The sequence below is a fragment of the Staurois parvus genome, unplaced genomic scaffold (genome assembly GCF_062004578.1).
Source record: "Staurois parvus isolate SC_StPar_1 unplaced genomic scaffold, SC_StPar_1.0 ptg000090l, whole genome shotgun sequence".
Lineage (NCBI taxonomy): Eukaryota > Metazoa > Chordata > Amphibia > Anura > Ranidae > Staurois > Staurois parvus.
In genome coordinates, this window is record NW_028317886.1 from 22,479,759 (window position 1) to 22,497,913 (window position 18,155).

The 18,155-nt window shown below is 39.5% G+C and overlaps 1 protein-coding gene across 1 annotated transcript in view; it reads right to left on the reverse strand.

The window, feature by feature from the left end:
• Window positions 1-6,524: 6,524 nt before the first annotated feature.
• Window positions 6,525-18,155, reverse strand: part of TMEM184C (transmembrane protein 184C) — a 48,784-nt gene continuing 37,153 nt past the window's right edge. Inside the window, exon 10 of the mRNA XM_089670480.1 lies at window positions 6,525-17,070. Within this exon, the coding sequence (XP_089526606.1) occupies window positions 16,763-17,070 (308 nt within the window). The 3' untranslated portion in view covers window positions 6,525-16,762. The remainder of the gene's footprint in view (window positions 17,071-18,155) is intronic.

Below are 18,155 nucleotides of genomic sequence, written 5' to 3' on the forward strand. Positions count from 1 at the left end.
GAATAAATTAACACTCATAAGGGAATTGTATACTGAAGCCAGTGCTGGGACCTGATCATTTGACTGGATCTGAGTGGCTTCAGAATAGATGTAGTGGTGAAAATAATTATTTGATTCCCTGTAGATTTTGTAAGTTTACCCACTTACAAAGAAATGAAGGGTCTATCATTTTTATCCTAGCTGTATTTTAAATGATAGAGACAGAATATCAACCAAAAATACGATACAAATGTTATAAATTGAGTTGCAGTTCAGTGAGTAAAATAAGTATTTGATCACCAAGCAAAACATGACTTCGTACTTGGTGGAGAAACCCTCCTTGGCAAGCACAGAGGTTTCTTGTAGTTGGTTACCAGGTTTGCACACATTCTTTGTAAGTGGGGAAATGTACAAAATCTGCAGGGGATCAAATAGTTTTCCCTACTGTAAGTATAGACATCTTTTCTTTTACAGGGTCGATAGAATATTCTTAGGCTGGGGGTAGGAGTAGACTTAGGCTTTGTTAGAATTTGACTGGAATTACACTTTAAATACCCCTGGGGGAACACAAAGATATATTCACCAAATCCCAATACAGGACAGAGGTACACAGTTCACTCATAAAAATAGGTCATGTCCCACTCAAAATTTAAACCCTTTGGTATCCTAGTTTGTAGGTTAAATATCCAGTATACCGCTCTCCTGTAAAGAAGCCAGAACACATCTCACTCCGCTTCATGTACTTGCATAGCTGAAAAATCAACTCCATGACATTTATTGAAGCGTTTCGCTACATTAGTAGAAGGATGTTTCCCAATGTCATAGAGCTGATCTTCTGGTATTGTTGTGCCATCATAGGGGTTGATTTACTAAAACTGGAGAATACAAAACTGGGTGCAGCTATACATGGCAGCCAATCAGCTTCTAACTACAGCTTGTTCAATTAAGCTCTGACAAAAAAAACAAACTGGAAGTGGTTTGGTTCCTATGCAGAGCTGCACCATATTTTCCACTCTCCAGTTTTAGTAAATCAACCCCCATGAGCGAGGAGATGGCACATACAGTCCCTTTCATTCCCTCTTTTCTCTCCCACTTCAGCTCCAGGTTAACCTGCTTCATGATCAGGCCATTTTTTTTTATTCGGCACTGCGCAATTTTAACTGGTAATTGTATGGTCATGAAACACTGCACAACAAACAAAATGCATCTTTTTTCACACAAATAGAGCTTTCTTTTGGCGGTATTTGATCACCACTGGATTTTTTGGTTTTTGCAATCTAAACGAAAAAAGAATGAAAATTGAGAAACTAATATTTTTGAAAAAATCTAATTTCTCCATAATTATTGGCCAAAATGTACTCTGCTACATGTTTTTGATTAAAAAACCCAATAAGTGTATATTGATTGGTTTGTATGAAAGTTAAAGAGCCTACAAATTATGGTATATATACACTGGAATTTTATTTTTTTTTATACTAATAATGGTAGCGATCAGCGACTTATAATGGCACTGTAATAGTGCTATGCAGGGATGAAAAATTGACAAATCACTCCCTCTGTACAGAGCTCTGTGTTGCTTACCAACACAGAGCTCTGGGCTGTGATTGCACACAGCCGATCAGCAGTTCTCACCCATGAATCCGTGGCCGAGACTTGCTGACAGGCTTCGGCTTTGTACAATCACAGTGGGTGCAGGGTGGGGGCACATATGTGCACGTCCTAAACTCGGAAGTAGGCAGTGAGGTATGGGTATGCCGCTTCGCCTACAGCGGCCACCCTTCCGCAGTACATTGTGGGCAGTCGCCAAGTGGATATACAGCATATCTAGTCTTGCAGTTTATAAACGATTTAATATTAAATTCCTTTACACTGGAAGTGAAATTAAGGGTTTTACCTTTCACTGTATTACTATATGGCGGGCGGGAGGTGGTTAAACCCTAGAGATGGTTGTGCGTGAAAACCCCAGTAGATAAGCAGTTTTTTAAATACTCAGACCAGCCCGTCTGGAACCATGCCACATTCAAAGTAACATAAATCCCCTTTCTTCCCCATTTTGATGCTTGGTTTGAATTTCAGCAAGTCGTCTTCACCACGTCTAGATGCCTAAATGCATTGAGTTGCTGCCATGTGATTGACTAATTAGCAATTTGTGTAACCAAGCAATTGAACAGGTGTACCTAATAAAGTGGCTGGTGAGTGTATGATGCTAAATGATATTCAAAAATGTATTTGCTACTTGACATGGGATGTCGATAGCCATAAACCATCTTGCTCCCTGCACCCAACTGTTGGTCGGACCCTTCTTCAACAAGTGTGCTTTGTTTCTTCCTCTTTTCTTTCCCTTACTTCCCCTATATCTATTCTCACTCTTCCCTTTCTATTTTAACTCGCTTCCTCTTTCCCTTCCCTCGATTTGAACATCTTCCATCTATAGGTCCCTAAGGGACTCCATTGGTTACCATCAACAGAGATTTACTTTTCTTATTGAAACGTATTTTTCACATTGCCAGTTCCGGACTGAAAGGACTGCAGTTTGTATGGGATGGAGGGGGGATGAATGTATATCTTCTCTGTACTGACTTGTAATTTCTTATAAAAAAATTAAGAAACACTATTGGAAAACAAAACAAAAATGTATTTGCACTATATAAAGCAAACTCTGCTAATGCAGAAAATCTTCAAAGCAACAGATATGCAGATAGACAGATAGTGAGAATCTGCTAAGTAGCCAAATCATAGATCGCTGAATAACATGGCTTCTGAGCTGCAGATTGGAGATCTCATCTACACAGACTAGAGCAGAAGTTATGACAAGGACTTTATATTCTTTATATTTGTGCATGCTTCATGGGAATCCTAACAGGAGTACTGTACATGTAAATGTATCTACTGGGATGATCCAGTACTATAAACCTCCTGTGGTAAGAGTTATGTACAGTGATAAAGAAAAGAATTTTTGAAGAAAAATGTTTTTGCATAATGAATAAAGGAAAATATGAGGAAACCCTTCAAGATGACCTGTTGTAAGTGCAGGGATGTTGAAGGGTAATTCATGTAGCAGTTTAGGGTAGTTTTGTTAGGCGTTACTTATTCTAAAAGCTGGGTGGAATGAGCCGTGGTCTGTAGCACAAGTCCAGTCATGTCAATGTGATTAATGCTCCTGGCTTGCATAACGGCAGCTGCCACTGTAAGGAGAGCAGAACTTTTTTCACTTGGCACAGTGGTAACAGCCAGGCCACCAGGGAATGTTGGGAGGGGGGAAACTTTCATTCAGAAGATACTAGTCCATTCCTGAACAGTAATATTTTGAGTGCAATAACCATTCTCATAGTTGACCTAAGCTAGAACTTTGTGTTTTTACAGGAACGTGAGCGCTCCATACAGGGCTATTTACTCTTTAGCTTTTGCATTTGCATTTATTCTTCAATGCTGGTCATACACCAGCTCCAATTTTAAGAAATGGCAGTTTGAAAACCACCAAAGTATATGTGTTCCTTTTCTTTCACAGAAAACTGTAAAATGGGTAAACCTGCCACTTTCCTGCTGCCCAAGGAGCAATGCAGGAACACAGTCCTTTAGCCTGCAAGACTCAGGACAAAATGCCCCCCTCCCTCATCAGCTGCAAACTACCTCAGTAGCATAGGTTGTAGATCCTGCCATATTTGAACCCCCTATCCCCGGCTGAAGAACACAAGGTAGCCAACTTTTTGCCTTACCCTCTGCCTGGCCCTGCCAAGAAGTACAAGCAGAGTTGGAAATTGTGAAATGGGGATTGCACAGTATATTGTTTTTAAACCAGTAGACCATACTTATTGTAGCTATGTAGTTCTTGAGTGTGTCCATGTCAATATACACTCACCAGTCTCTTTATTAGGTACACCTGTTTAATTACTTGGTAACACAAATTGCTAATCAGCCAATCACATGGCAGCAACTCAATGCATTTAGACATGTAGACATGGTGAAGACGACTTGCTAAGTTCAAACCGAGCATCAGAATGGGGAAGAAAGGGGATTTAAGTGACTTTGAACATAGCATGGTTGTTGGTGCCAGATGGGCTGGTGTGATCTACTAGGATTTTCACACACAACCATTTCTAAGGTTTACAGAGTAGAGGTACGAAAAAGCGAAAATATCCAGTGAGTGGTAGTTGTGTGGATGAAAATGCCTTGTTGATGTCAGAGCAGAGCAGATTCTGAGCAGACTGGTTACTGCAACATTCAGATGGTAGGGTCAGAATTTGCTGTATAAAACATGAAAGCTAGGATCCATCCTGCCTTGTATCAATGGTTCAGGCTGGTAGTGGTGGTGTAATATTTTCGTGGCACTAGCAAGGTGTACCCAATAAAGTGAGTGTAACCCATGCAGGTCTATGCACACCAGCGCTTCTTTGTGTTCTGTGAACATTTTGTACTTTACAGTATGGAAGAAACACTTTTTCCTTCCATTTTGCACATTGTATATACAAGGAAAAAGATGAAACAAAAAAATTACTGAAAAAATCAACTAGTTGAGCAACATGTTACAACGTTAGACCAAAAAAAAAAATCCCCCAATTGTTATGGGGGGGGGGGGTTCATTGGCAAGGGCCCATCCTAACAAATAGGCTTTATTTGCATACAAATAAAGAAAATATAGATGGCGCGCTCTATCAAGACCTATTACCTGTATATAGTATAAAAACTGTATTTGCATTAAATCTCTAATAGCTGCATGATCTCTTATGTGTAACCATACATGATTGTAATGCCAATCAATACCCAAACATGTGTTAATAATAATGAATAAATTAATTAATTTATTCATTATTATCAACACGTTTGTGTATTGATTGGCATTACAATCATGTATGGTTACACATAAGAGATCATGCAGCTATTAGAGATTTAATGCAAATACAGTTTTTATACTATATACAGGTAATAGGTCTTGATAGAGCGCGCCATCTATATTTTCTTCATTTGTATGCACTGATAACTCACATTTATGAGGGTGAGCAAGATAGCCTGCAATCTTATTGATAGAAGCTGTTTATTATACACCTTATTGGCTCACAAGTAACTTTTTAATATTCAGGCTTTATTTGCACCTATGCACATGTATTATGATGCATGTAAAGGCAGCAAAGCCATAATGCATAGTATAGGTGAATTCAGGTGCATTCAAAAATTGGCATACCAATTCAATTTTAGTGCACTGAAGGACTATTGCGCAGAACACTAGAACACCGAAAGCACGGTTCATTGTGTTGAACGACAATAATATGCAATAGATTTAAATGGTGCTGGATTTCAGGATTGACCAACAATAATGCATGTACTTTGTGCATTGTAACTTGTTAAGAGCCCATTTAAAGTGACTGGACTGCCGTAAAGTGGAACTTCACCCAAAAGGGAAAGTTCCCACTTGTTTGTATCCTCCCCCCTCCACTGCCACATTTGGCACTTTTTGAGGGGGAGCAGGTACCTGGTTTTGACAGGTCCCGCTCCCACTTCTGGATCAGATCGTCACGGCATTTTGAGCTGGAAATTTGCCCACCCTCCTTCTTCCGAAGCCTTTTAGCATACTTCACAGGTCCCAGAAGACTGCGGGACCATTCACAAAGCGTAGTGCAGTAGAAAACCTGCTGTAAAGCCGCAAGGCTTCACTGCCAATTTCCCTTACTTAAGATGCTGGCACTTGCACCCGAAGCCAATTGCAGAATCAGCTTGGGTGAGGACATCGCTGGATCCCTGGACAGGTAAGTGTCCTTATATTAAAAGTTGGCAGCTACAGTATTTGTAGCTGCTGACTTGATTTTTTGTGGGGAGCTTGGAACTCCGCTTTAACACAACACGCATTAACACACCCATCTATGTGAATGGAGCCGGTAAATTAGACAACCATGCGACACCAAGCAAGCATCCAATAACTGGTCATGAAAGCAGCTATCAACGCTGTGTAACAGCATAGTTCTTGAACTGCCAGTGTAAATAGTGCCTGATGCTCCTTACATTTCTTTTTCTTAATAACCTTGTCTCAAAACATCCCCCAAACCGTCCTCTTCACTCCTCCCAAGACCTCCTGCTCACTAACTTCATCACCTCCTCCCATGCTGAATCTAGTGCTTCTCTAGAACTGCTCCCATCCTCAGGAAATCTCTACTCCAGTCTGGACAGCTTTCTCCCATTCTGTCCACCTGAAAACTCATCTCTTCAGGGAAGTCTATCTTGCCGTAACCTAAAAACTGAACTTTTACCTTCTCCATCAGCTCATCCTCACACAGGTGTTACCTTACTGAATTCACTTCTCCCTTTTAGATTGTAAGTTCACAAGCAAGGCCTCTTAATTTTCTTGTCTTGCATTATTATGTAGCCATACTGTGTCCCTTTCTATTGTATAGCATTGTGCAAACTGTTGGCAATATACAAATCCTGTATAAGAATAATAATAAGAATAATAATAATAATATGTACAGTTATTCTTTGTAGTATAGCTGTGTAACTAACAAAAGACGACCATTATTTGAAACAAAACAATAGATCTAAACAAAACATGTAGAACATTTCCATTTTTAATAAATGCTTTATTATTTTATATAGAAGACATTAAAGAAGGAGCACATTTTAGAAGACAGTAGTAACATTGTATAAATACAGCATAAAGCACAGCTGCAGAGTCCACTATAAAATGTGCTGTGTAAGGCATATAGTACATATAGAATGCAGGTGCAGCATAAATGGAGCAAAAATTGTTGACTTGTTACAGAAGGCAGCAACCACAATATTACATTTCACCAGCTGCTATAATTGGCAACAAAACACCGAAACATCTTTAAAGAGAAGATTAATGACTCAGACGTGACTCAACACAAACCAAAAAAAAAAAGACGCATTCAAGGTCAAATATATCTTTTCCAAGTCCTTAAAAAGTTACAGAAATCCATGGTTACGAGCATTTGTCAATCCCTATCTAAACCGTTCCCATGCAATAAATTCTGAAATCCATTTATTTCCATTTGTCAGGTGCGTGCTTTGAAATGTGTCACACAGCACTGATCAGCAGATGATGGAAAATCTGCCAGTCCGAATGGAAAAGCTACCAAAAAACCAAAAAGTAATTCCACACTAGAATCTAATACTTCAATATTAGATGGAATGTGATTTACATGTTATTATCCATTATATTGATTCACCCCTTCTTCAGCCTCCCATAATGGTGTCCCTCAGACTTCAATGTGAAATCCTCTCTCAAAAGACATTCACCAATTTGAGAAGATCTAAATAGGAACCTTATGTCAAAGCTCCATCAAAGTCCTCAATTTCCACCCAAAAAAATACTGTAATGTTTCTGCCAATATACAATAATACCTTCTCTGTACTATTTATGACTAAATTAGGGCATTATTTCTTAGGCTGAGTCACTAATGCTAACCATATACTAGTCAAAAAATCGCTCAAATGTGTTTTTGAAAAACTAACATATGGTCATGAAAGCAAGTGATATTGCCATCATGTAATGACTGATTTTTTAACGAGCCGATAGATCGTTCAATGTACATAAATTAATCAGTTTTTTGTTTGTTTTGTCACATTTGCGCAGTAGGAACAGTTTTATTTTTAACTGGCGAGAAACACAATAACCTTTAAAGTTATCATCTGTACGGTAGACATTTTCCAAACTTTTCCTTCAATTTTTTGGCTCAAAAATGTCAAAACAAATTTTCTATTTGTGCCCATTAACTGGATGAAAAATGAATGAACGTCCCAAAGGACAGGTTTTCGCACAATTTTTCGTCTCGTGTATGGGCATCATTAGGGCAAATAGTTGCAGCTACATTTTATACAACAGTAAAGCAAAGCGGGGACAATGCAACAATTCTATTTATGTGTAAAGACAGAGTAAGTGTCATAAGAAGGCATACGAGTACAGTGTTTCCCCAAACCGTGCCCACTTCCCACTTTCCCAGGTCCCATGGCCACATTTCCACCATTTTTTTCTTCATTTATCTCCTCTCTCCCTTCCCTTAAAGATCCCATAGTATATTCTTTTTGGAATTACTGACCAGAGGACAGAACTGGGAGACATGGGAATTAGGCATTAGGAATTGTGCTTGGATGTCTGCCAGGTTGGTAAGCAAGACATATTTTTCACATTAGAGGGAACTTCCAAAATAAATGGAAATCCTTATTTGTTGGGGACACCTCTATGTTGTTAAGCAGAAAACTTCATGATATGGGAAGTTACTGTTGTTTTTGGAAAAGCCATTCAAAAGTTGTGCAACCTTGCTAACAATGTCTATTTTATTTCATCACATATGCCATGTAGTAACGGGTAAGGAAAAGGGTGACTACCAGATTTACCTCCAGTGCATGCATCAAAAATACAATGCAAAAGACTGTGATGTAACCCAAAAGCAATTAATTATGGACCAACGTAGCTCAACGTAGTGAGGCATAAAAGGTCATTAGTTATTGTTTGCTTGTAGTTATACTTTATACCACTACTCTTAGCACCCCATTACATTTTTGCACTCTTGGTCTAAAGTACAGAAATAGGGAGTCTGATATTGGTCACCTTCTGAAAGTATTAGTTGCCTTGCTGCATCTGGTTACAGAGGTCAGAGAAAAGTCAGAGAAAAATCTAAACTCTTTATCCACATTCCAGATCAGTGATTCACACAGTATTAAAGCCAAACATCAGAATGACAGCTACATTATAGCTCTTTTAGTCAACAATGGCAGCCAATCACATATTTCCTTTGAAAATATTGGAACACTAGGTAGGTATTTTTATTAAATTGCTTCACCGGATTTATAGAAGGCGATTGGCCAATATTACAGCATCAATGCAAATTAAGGAATTGGGCGAATCTTCAGCTTTTTCTTGACAAATGTTTGGACTTAAAGCTATAGTTTAAATATGGCTTTTTGCATGGTTACATTGGTTAACCTTGAACCAGTGTAAGTATGCATATGCCATACCTCTGATGATTGTGGAGGCTGGAAACCACTGTAGTAGGCACCTCTACTACAGTGATTGCTGCTAGCTTTTGGGTCCTGTGCCGAGCGGTTGCAATGTTGCATAGTGAGCACAGGCGATTACTCGCTCAACATGGGAGCCATTCAGGGAATACTTTGCATTTTGTCAATGAATGGTGGAGTGACAGGCAGCCTCCTGTGTTTGCTATGTAGCAGGGTAGCTGCTCGGCACAGGATACAGAAGCTAGTGGAGATCACTGTAGTAGCAGTTCCTATATCAGAGATTTCTAGCTTTCACAGAGATCAGCCAGGTATGGCACATGATTACTTACTGGAACAATGTAACTATACAAAAAAAAATACCTAAAACTTCAGATTTCCTGTGACAAATATTATTTGTCCCTGCTGTATTTGACACACTAATGTGAATGTGACACTGAATCGTCTGCATTGGGTATATAGTAGACAGGTGATTACAGCTGATCTAATGTTTAGTTATGAGAGGCCTCCAACAATCTGGTCATCACATCTGAGAAAGGCAGTATAGCACATAGCTGGTAGAGCGCATACTGTACTCCTAAAATAGCTGCTAAGAAAATGCTAAGCCTCCATCCCCAGTACAGATTAGTGTCTTAAAGGCAACACCACACCAAGCATGGCACATTTTCTAATAAAAAACAGAAAATAGATTTTGGTTTCCTCTGTGGAGTTTACAGATCTTTGGAGAAACACTTTACTCTGTATCATAGATCACCATGTACAAATTCTTCCACCAAAAACTTGTATTCTATGCTGTATGAACAACGAACTGCCTCCCATATGTTTGGCCACTAGAAATGAAAAAATAGATTGAAAATGTGGTTTATATGGAAAATAGCAATAGTCTGTGCTCTTAGGTTAATGCTTCCGTCTGTATTATTTTCTTACAATTGTACAAGTTTTTAAATGACGGAAGCTGGTCCATATGATCTATACTGTCATCTAAACAGGTGTTCTTGAACAGACTCTGGATGGATAGATTTTAAAGCGGAACTAAAAACTCTCTCAATGAACATTAACTATTTTAATCCTTAAGCTGCTACCATTAGTAAATACTGTAGATAGGACGGTATATCATATTTACTTGTTTTACATTTTTTTTTTACATTTCTTCAGCCACTTACTGGTTTCTGGCCCAGGCCAAAATGACTCATAGATCCCAGGAGTCTGCATTGGCAATTTTGTTTTTTTTAACTAGAGGAGGAGGGGCTTTCTCAGTTAAGCACATCCATCCTGACTGTCCAAGCTAAGGGCAGATGGATTCCAGGAAGTAAATGCTACATGAATCATCTGCCCGTACTTAAGATGGCTGTGACTAGAAATGCTGTGGGGCGTTCAAAGTGATTTATCTACAAAATAAAGCATGGAAACATGAAAGGGTGAGTTTGTTTTAAACAATAACAATTAATAAAATAGTGTTTTCAGTTTGTGATGCTCTGATACTGTTTAGTTCTGCTTTAAAATGGTTCTTTTTTCTCTGTGTTGACTTTTGTTTCACCATTGTATGCATCCCTCAGGGGCTCTAATCAATGTTTATTGAAAACATGACTTCTGTAGAACAGTGCTGGAGACACAGAGGAACAGGTACATGAGTGCAGGAGGGTGTATCATACATCATAACACACAATGCAAATGTGACAAACTAACAAAGATCAACATTGCAGGCCTAGCCCAACCAAAACTTGCTCTTACATTTTGGCTATGGATGTTAAACTGAATGACCCACTGCTTCTTTTAATCTCTCAGGTACCATTAGACTAGCAAAATCTCTACAAGCAAGCTTCCAGGTCCTCCTAGCTGCTGAAGCAATTATAAGTACTTCTCAATCCTCTGTTGGATTTTTATTGTATTCTACGTTACAAATAATGCAGCAGTAGGAATGAGAATGGTTTTTGGAGGGGAGATGGCACACCGGGCTTAAAAATGATTGAGATTTGGCTGCTGTCATTTTTGAAACACAACAAAAGCCATTTTGTCCACAAGCATCCTCCTCCCATAACGGAGATGTGGGTGAAGTGGCCCATAATTTATCCAATGCAAATGGTCACATAGATTTCATGGACTAGAACAACTCCATAATGGTCCTTTTTCCCCCGAAGGATTAAATTATGGATAGAAATTTTAGTGCAATTAATCACTTAAAACATGGATTGCTTAATACACAAGTAACCAAACGTTTTTAACACAAAAGTAACAATATCTTTGATATAGTACACAACCAGGTTTCCTCTCAAGTAGTTGGAAGTGACCTATAAATAAAATATACTGGACAAGCTATGTCAGTAGTAATGTACAGAATTGTAAGCTTCATTTTCAAAATTCCTGCCTCTAACTACCTCTAGTATGTAGAACAGTGGAATATGGGCTGGAATTTGTTAAGAGCCCAATATGCTTTTCCCATATGACATTTCACAAACTCAAAGGTTTTGTTCAAACAGCCCTATCTCTACTGTAAGAGCTTTGTAAAAAGCAGAATATAGAAGAAAAAAAAAAAAAAGGAGAAAAGTATTTTCCTATACATGACCCTATCTGCTGTACACACAGCACCTGCATGAAAAGCTGCTTGCTTGTCTCTATTTTTTGGGCAGGATCAGTTTCACATATTTATCCTATGCAGGATATTTTAGTAAAGTACGGCAAAAACATGGCATTAAGCCCAATTTTGTTTGCATTGTTGGGTGGTTTACTCAAATTGATGAAACAGTGCCTTACTGTCCACAAACGGTTTCTGTTAATAGACTACCACTCAGGTAGATGGTATGGTAAAAACAGAAATATTCACAAATTCACCCACCGGAGATGACAAAGCTAGGCCTGGTGCCTGTTTCTGCCAGTAACATGTTCATATAAACAAAACTCCTGTTTCTTCCTGTACGTTATACAATGTTGTATCTTCCATTTTTTTAAAACCTAAAGTGTTACTAAACCCAGGACCCTGCATTCACTATATCTGGTCTCCCACAGTACACAGAACATGGAAATGCAATTATTTTAGTAAATATACACTGCTAAATACCTTTTTTTATCAGCACTATATAGCAGTCTTGTGTCTTCTATCAGAGTCCAGCTGAGAAGTGGTTAAAGCTTGTAGGAGGAGTTTTCATTCTGCTCTGACTGTCCTATGTGGCTGCATGACCCCTGACCCTCTGTCTGAACAGTGCTGATTGGCCCTAAGCCGATCACATGCACTCTCCCCCCCCAAAAAAAAACAAAACTCTAGCAATGCATACTAAACTGAACATGTGCAGAGTGACTCCTAGAGCTCTGTACTTCCAGCAAATGGATTGGGGACAATAGAAGCAGAGGATCATAGAAGTCAGGATCAAACAGCCTTTTTACACAATGCAGAGGATTATCACCTTAGGTTCCACAGTGAGTATAACAAGCATGCTTTACTGCATATACAGACTGATTTTACTGTTGTGGGTTTAGTAACATTTTAATATAAAACAGGATCACTATTAAAGAAGGCCAACCCTGTAAAAGAAGCCTATCTGTAATTTTTCAATGACCTTTCCAGGATCTAGGTCTTAAAAAGCCACCACTTTAATGCTCCTTTGGTGCTGCAGGTATTGGTCCTTTGTGGATGGCTCAAACACCTTTTTAAGCACTGCATGCAGGGGTTTCTTGTGCTTGTCTGCACATGTAATGATGTACAAGGTGGCAGAAAAAGCAGGTATTCACACAGCTGGGATTGTGGAGTACTTGCAGAAGCGAAGGAACAGTAAAGGGACGGTATTTCAAGACATAAGATGCCATAATAGTAAGCTTCTTTTACAAATGACTTCAGGAATGATCCATATAACAAAACTTTAAAGTGGAAGGTTACCCCCAGTGTTATTTAGTAAGCCAGACATTCAGAATATTTGTATGCTCTGGTGTAACAAAGGATAGCATTTAACCTGACAAATGTAGTTCAAAAAGGTATATTCTGGAAAAGTGTGCCATATTGTACATCGAGCTTCAAAACTCAACACTTAACCATGACTTAAAATTCAGACATTTATAGTGCATAACAATGGAGAACTAAAAGTTATATATAGTTGTGGCAGCAGAAACAAATGAGCTTTTCTGCTGCCATAAATAGCTTACTTCAAACAATATGTAACTATTGCTACATACAATAAAAAGCCACCAGAGGTTGCAGGGTCTTCATGTGGCTTATCGCTTCTATAGTAGCACAGTCACAAACACAGTGCCCAAAGACTTTATAATATTTTACTTGTAGTGGACGGATTTTTGCATTCCCCATAAAATACCTTTCTTGAAGTCTATTGACATATTATTTCACATTCAGGAACTCTGGGTTATACTGCCACCCATAGCAGGATCAGACATAGTCCCACCTCTAGTTATCCTGCCCACACAATAACAACAACCAGCACAAGCGGGGAGAGAGAGAGATCCTCAATAGACTTCAAGAAAGGGATTTTAACCTCCCGGCCTTTTAAGGGTTTCAGAAGCCGGGAGGTGGGGCGGGGTTTAGAGACATGTGACCGCCATGACACAACGCCACGGTGGTCACATGATCGAGAAAGGTCCCGATCGAAAGAGGAGATCGGGACCTTTCCGTGAGTATCGAACATGTGTGCTGGGAGCACACAGGGTGTGCGCTCTCAGCACATATGTCTTTTTTTAATAAAACACAAATGTGCGGCCGCTCGGCATCTAGGCCCTGATGCCAGGAGGCCGCACATTTGCTTTCGGCTGGCGCCAAGAGGTTAAGAAGTAATTGCCACAAAGAAAGCCACACTGTATCTGGCCTGCGCCATAAGAAAATTCTACACTATTTTGGTGCTGACATTTTATCTGCAAACTTTACATAACTAAATTCTGTTAAATTGAAATAAGACATGTACTGCCAAGCCATTCTAATTTACTCTGTTCAACTCACATATGGTGTAAATTCAGATTTTAAAACAATGATCAAATTCAAGTATTTCAGAGACTTGGGGGTATCCTGTAGCCAACAAATGCTTTCTAACGTGCTACTTTACCAGAAAAACGTGGATAATGCCGATGCCAAGGAAGTACCTTATCACTTTCAGAAATCTTAGGGTCTCTTCCATAAATAAGCATGTCGCCCTCTGCAGGAGAGAGCAGCAAACTACAGGCACAGGCAAAACTGAGCATTCCCAACACTCTTACCCTAGGTTCACATCTGTGTGGGTGGTGCCACTGCGGATCCGCATGAAAATCTGTGCAGCTGCAACACCCGCACAGAGAAATGCGGACCCGCGGGTGGGTGCCATTAGTTCTAATGGCACGCCGTCCACACTGGAAAACGCAACCGTACTGGGAAACGAGGTTCCTGTGTGGGCTGCGTTTTCAAAAGAAGTGCAGGGACTTCTTCCCTGCATGTCCCGGGGCACGGGAGTCCATTCAAATGAATGGGTTCTCGTGCCAGTGCAAAACACGGCCCGCATGGCCGCATATATGTGAACCGGGGGTTAGGCATCATTCACACCCTACACGCAGAAAAACTGGTGGAAAAACCCCGCAGATTTCACGTGCAGAGACATCAGTTTACATGCGTGTTTCAATGAGTTTTGTACATGTTGAAGATTCCTGCGCAGAAAATCTGCACGTGATACTATGGTTGTGGTGTGTACAGGGCACATAAAGAACTATTTATTTTTTGTGCCCTTGCAGAACGCATGCAGAACAACGAACGTCCCTGCACCATGGTGGGAACGAGGCCTTAAAGTGGAATGAAACCCACCAATGTAACAGTTTCCTAAAACAACTACATTCAAGGAATATCTTTAATGATAACTATCACAATTACAAAATGTGCTTTTGTAACCCGCTAAATGAACTGTCAGGCCCTCAAATGGCTGGTGTCATAGAGAATCACATGTGAAGCACCATGGCAACTGCAAATCAAACAGAGGCTATGAAGGCAGCTTCCTTGGCTGTAAAGCAGAACTATGCTTAAAGCAGAACTCAGGAGGGCTGAGTTCTGCTTTAAGCATAACTAAACCCAGGAACAAAAATGAAATATATTGCAGGTTACTAGTCCTTGGATATGGTGGCTGCATTTGTTTTTCTTTTAGCTATGAATATTTTTCAGTAGGTACAGAAAATACCTGCTGAACTTGCTTGGAATGTAGTGTCTTTTTCTGCAAGCCGACCTGGAAGAAAACACAATCCTATTTGTATAAACTACTAATCCAATTATCTCCCCTGTAACAGATGTGAATAAAGGCAAATATATTTAAAGTCACGCCTAGTTGGCAACCATGGCTCCAATCTTGCAGTGGAGTTTTACCCCCCCCCCCAGTTATTTGTAGGATCACCTGATGGAAAATGCCTGAAAAAAAACTAATGCAGCCACCTCATCTAAGTACTGGTAAGCTGCAAAAGTTAAATTTTTTTGTTTTAGGGTTTAGAAACAGATGAAAATACTGGCTTTCTAGCTGTAATTATTTTCTGAGTTTTTTTAGCTGTGAACCACAGGTTCCTCTTTCAATGTTAGTTTGCAATCATATTACTGTATTTGGATAAAAATATGCTGCAGACACGTGTAAAAGCTTTTTGTCTACCTATACAGAACACTAAGGCTTAGCACTTATGTAATATATCTGCAGCTCAATACATTATCCTTATCTGTCAATTTATTCACATTATGTTAAATGTTTAAAACATGTAATCCAGTTGGCACTGAGTGGATTTCATATATGTGTAATATTTCTGTAGATATATTATGCAGGATAATCAATATTAACGATCACTGAACATCAAATAAACTCCATTTTCCTGTATTAAACTATGGATGCTAAAAGACAGCTTCAAATGTTATATAGTATTCATTTATTGCAGGAGATGACCTTTATCTACATATACAGTAACCCTACAATAACACCAGTAAGTAGCAGAGGGCTGCCTTCTTCCATGGTTTACATTAGGTGAATGGTGAAGTCTGGCCATTCATATACATTGCTACTCATAGAGTACCTTTTGCGGTTCCAGATTTGGCAGTAGGTCATGCTGCTGTGAAATCTGCAATTGCAGTTCTTGGATGAGAGGAGTTTAAAGAGTGGCATCAGAGATGGAATTACCATTGAAAATTAAATATATACCTCTAACAAGGATAACGAGGGAGGAAAATATAACTGACTCCAGAAAGAAGAAAAGCTTTGGCAAATAACAGAATAAACAATGGTCAAAATTTGAAAATAGAAAGACAAGTAAATATCTATTATTGATTAAAAAGAAATAATATATATTGCTACACAAGCAATTTTATAACTTAAAATGACTAAAAATGACCTCTCTGTTTTAGTTTGTAGCTATGTAACAGCCCAAAAACAAATGCTGCTTCTCTGTAACCATAACACCACAAGGGAGGAACACCTCCAGAACTGTAAATTCTAACTCGTAAGATTGGCTCACTAAGTTTTCCAACGGTTTTTCTTTCATAAAAACACTAAGGCTGATTGTATGATTATAGCAAGCAGGCAGTAGTAAATAACCTAAATTTATATTTTAGTACTGTTATACTTAAAAACCATCTGAAGAAAGCCCACTTTCATTTGCATACTTGCATTTGTAGTAATGGTGATCACAGATATTGTAACAAAGTCCGACATCTTCCACTGTAGGGATGCACAACGGGAACAAAACACAAAACTAAACATAAAAGAGGTAATAAATCCAACAATTATGCCAAAGTGGCTGTTATCCAGACCTTCTATTCAAACAGCAGCAGAAGTCCATATGGGCACCAAAATCAAGTATTCAAGTCTTGTGAAAATTTGGCATGGTATCCTTTGCTGGAGAATTAAGAGTGAGATCGCTTGCTACTATCATGTGTTACCTCCACCTCATCAAGCTCAGGCACTGGCACATTTACCTCCTGCTCCGGAGAGTCTGTGCTGTAGAGCTCCTCAGGAATGGTGGCCGAGGTGGGTGTGGTTTGCGGTGTTATTGTCTGACCAAACCCTTGATAATGTCCAGATGGGGATGGTGGAACAGAAGGTTCTGCGGATATGGGATCCTGAGTAGATGAAGAAAGCAAGCTGGTGTGCTCGTTTTGCTCAAGGTCATCAGGAAAAAACATTTTTCTTGGTCTGCCCAAGACTGTTCTTCCTACAAAACAAAATACACATTCTTAGGTTTGAATAAACTCATGATGTGGATATCACATTTTGTGAAAGAGAGCCAACTTCCTCATATCCACTCCAGTAGTTTCCAAGGTCAAATACGAGGACACCATATGATCTATATAAGCAAGACCAGCAAAATCCAGCTGACCCATGAATTGAATGCCACCCTAGTTAGAAACCTCATAATTCCTGACAACTCTCACAAAGTCTACATCCTAAAGCCAGGACCACACAGAGCTAATATTTCAGTAGAACACATACTTCAGGATAGCAGCACACAAACCAAGCAGCTTGTAGGTTTCTTCAGGACAACAGCAAGAGATCACTGTGTGAGATCGACGAATGTAAAGTGGGCCTGTCATTAAAGTTGACATAGTAGTGCAAAAATGTGGCTATTGCTAGGGAGATTGGCTCACCTCCATCCTTCTCATGACTGTTCCAAACTTACAGTTGTGGCCAAAATTATTCAACCCCCACTGAAATTGAGTGTTTTGGCCAGTTTGACATTGCTTTTGATCATTCAGTCATCTTGCTTACATTTACATTAAAGAGGCACTTGTAGGTCAGACAAATATAACATAACAGTTATAATGAAATAACCACAAATGTCTTTTCTGTGCTCACAGCATTATCAGTTTTATTCAACCCCCAAGTGACATTCAATCTTAGTACTTAGTACAGCATCCTTTTACAGTTATAACAGCTTTTAAACGTGAAGCATAGCTTGACACAAGTGTCTTGCAGCGATCTACGGGTATCTTCGCCCATTCTTCATGGGCAAAGGCCTCCAGTTCAGTCACATTCTTAGGCTTGCGCACTGCAACTGCTTTCTTTAAGTCCCACCAGAGGTTCTCAATCGGATTTAAGTCTGGTGACTGCGATGGCCACTCCAAAATGTTCCAGCCTTTCCTCTGCAACCATGCTCTAGTGGACTTGGAGGTATGCTTGGGATCATTGTCCTGTTGAAAGGTCCAACGTCTCCCAAGCCTCAGGTGTGTGACGGACTGCATCACGTTTCCATCCAATATCTCCTGGTACTGAAGAGAATTCATGGTACCTTGCACACGC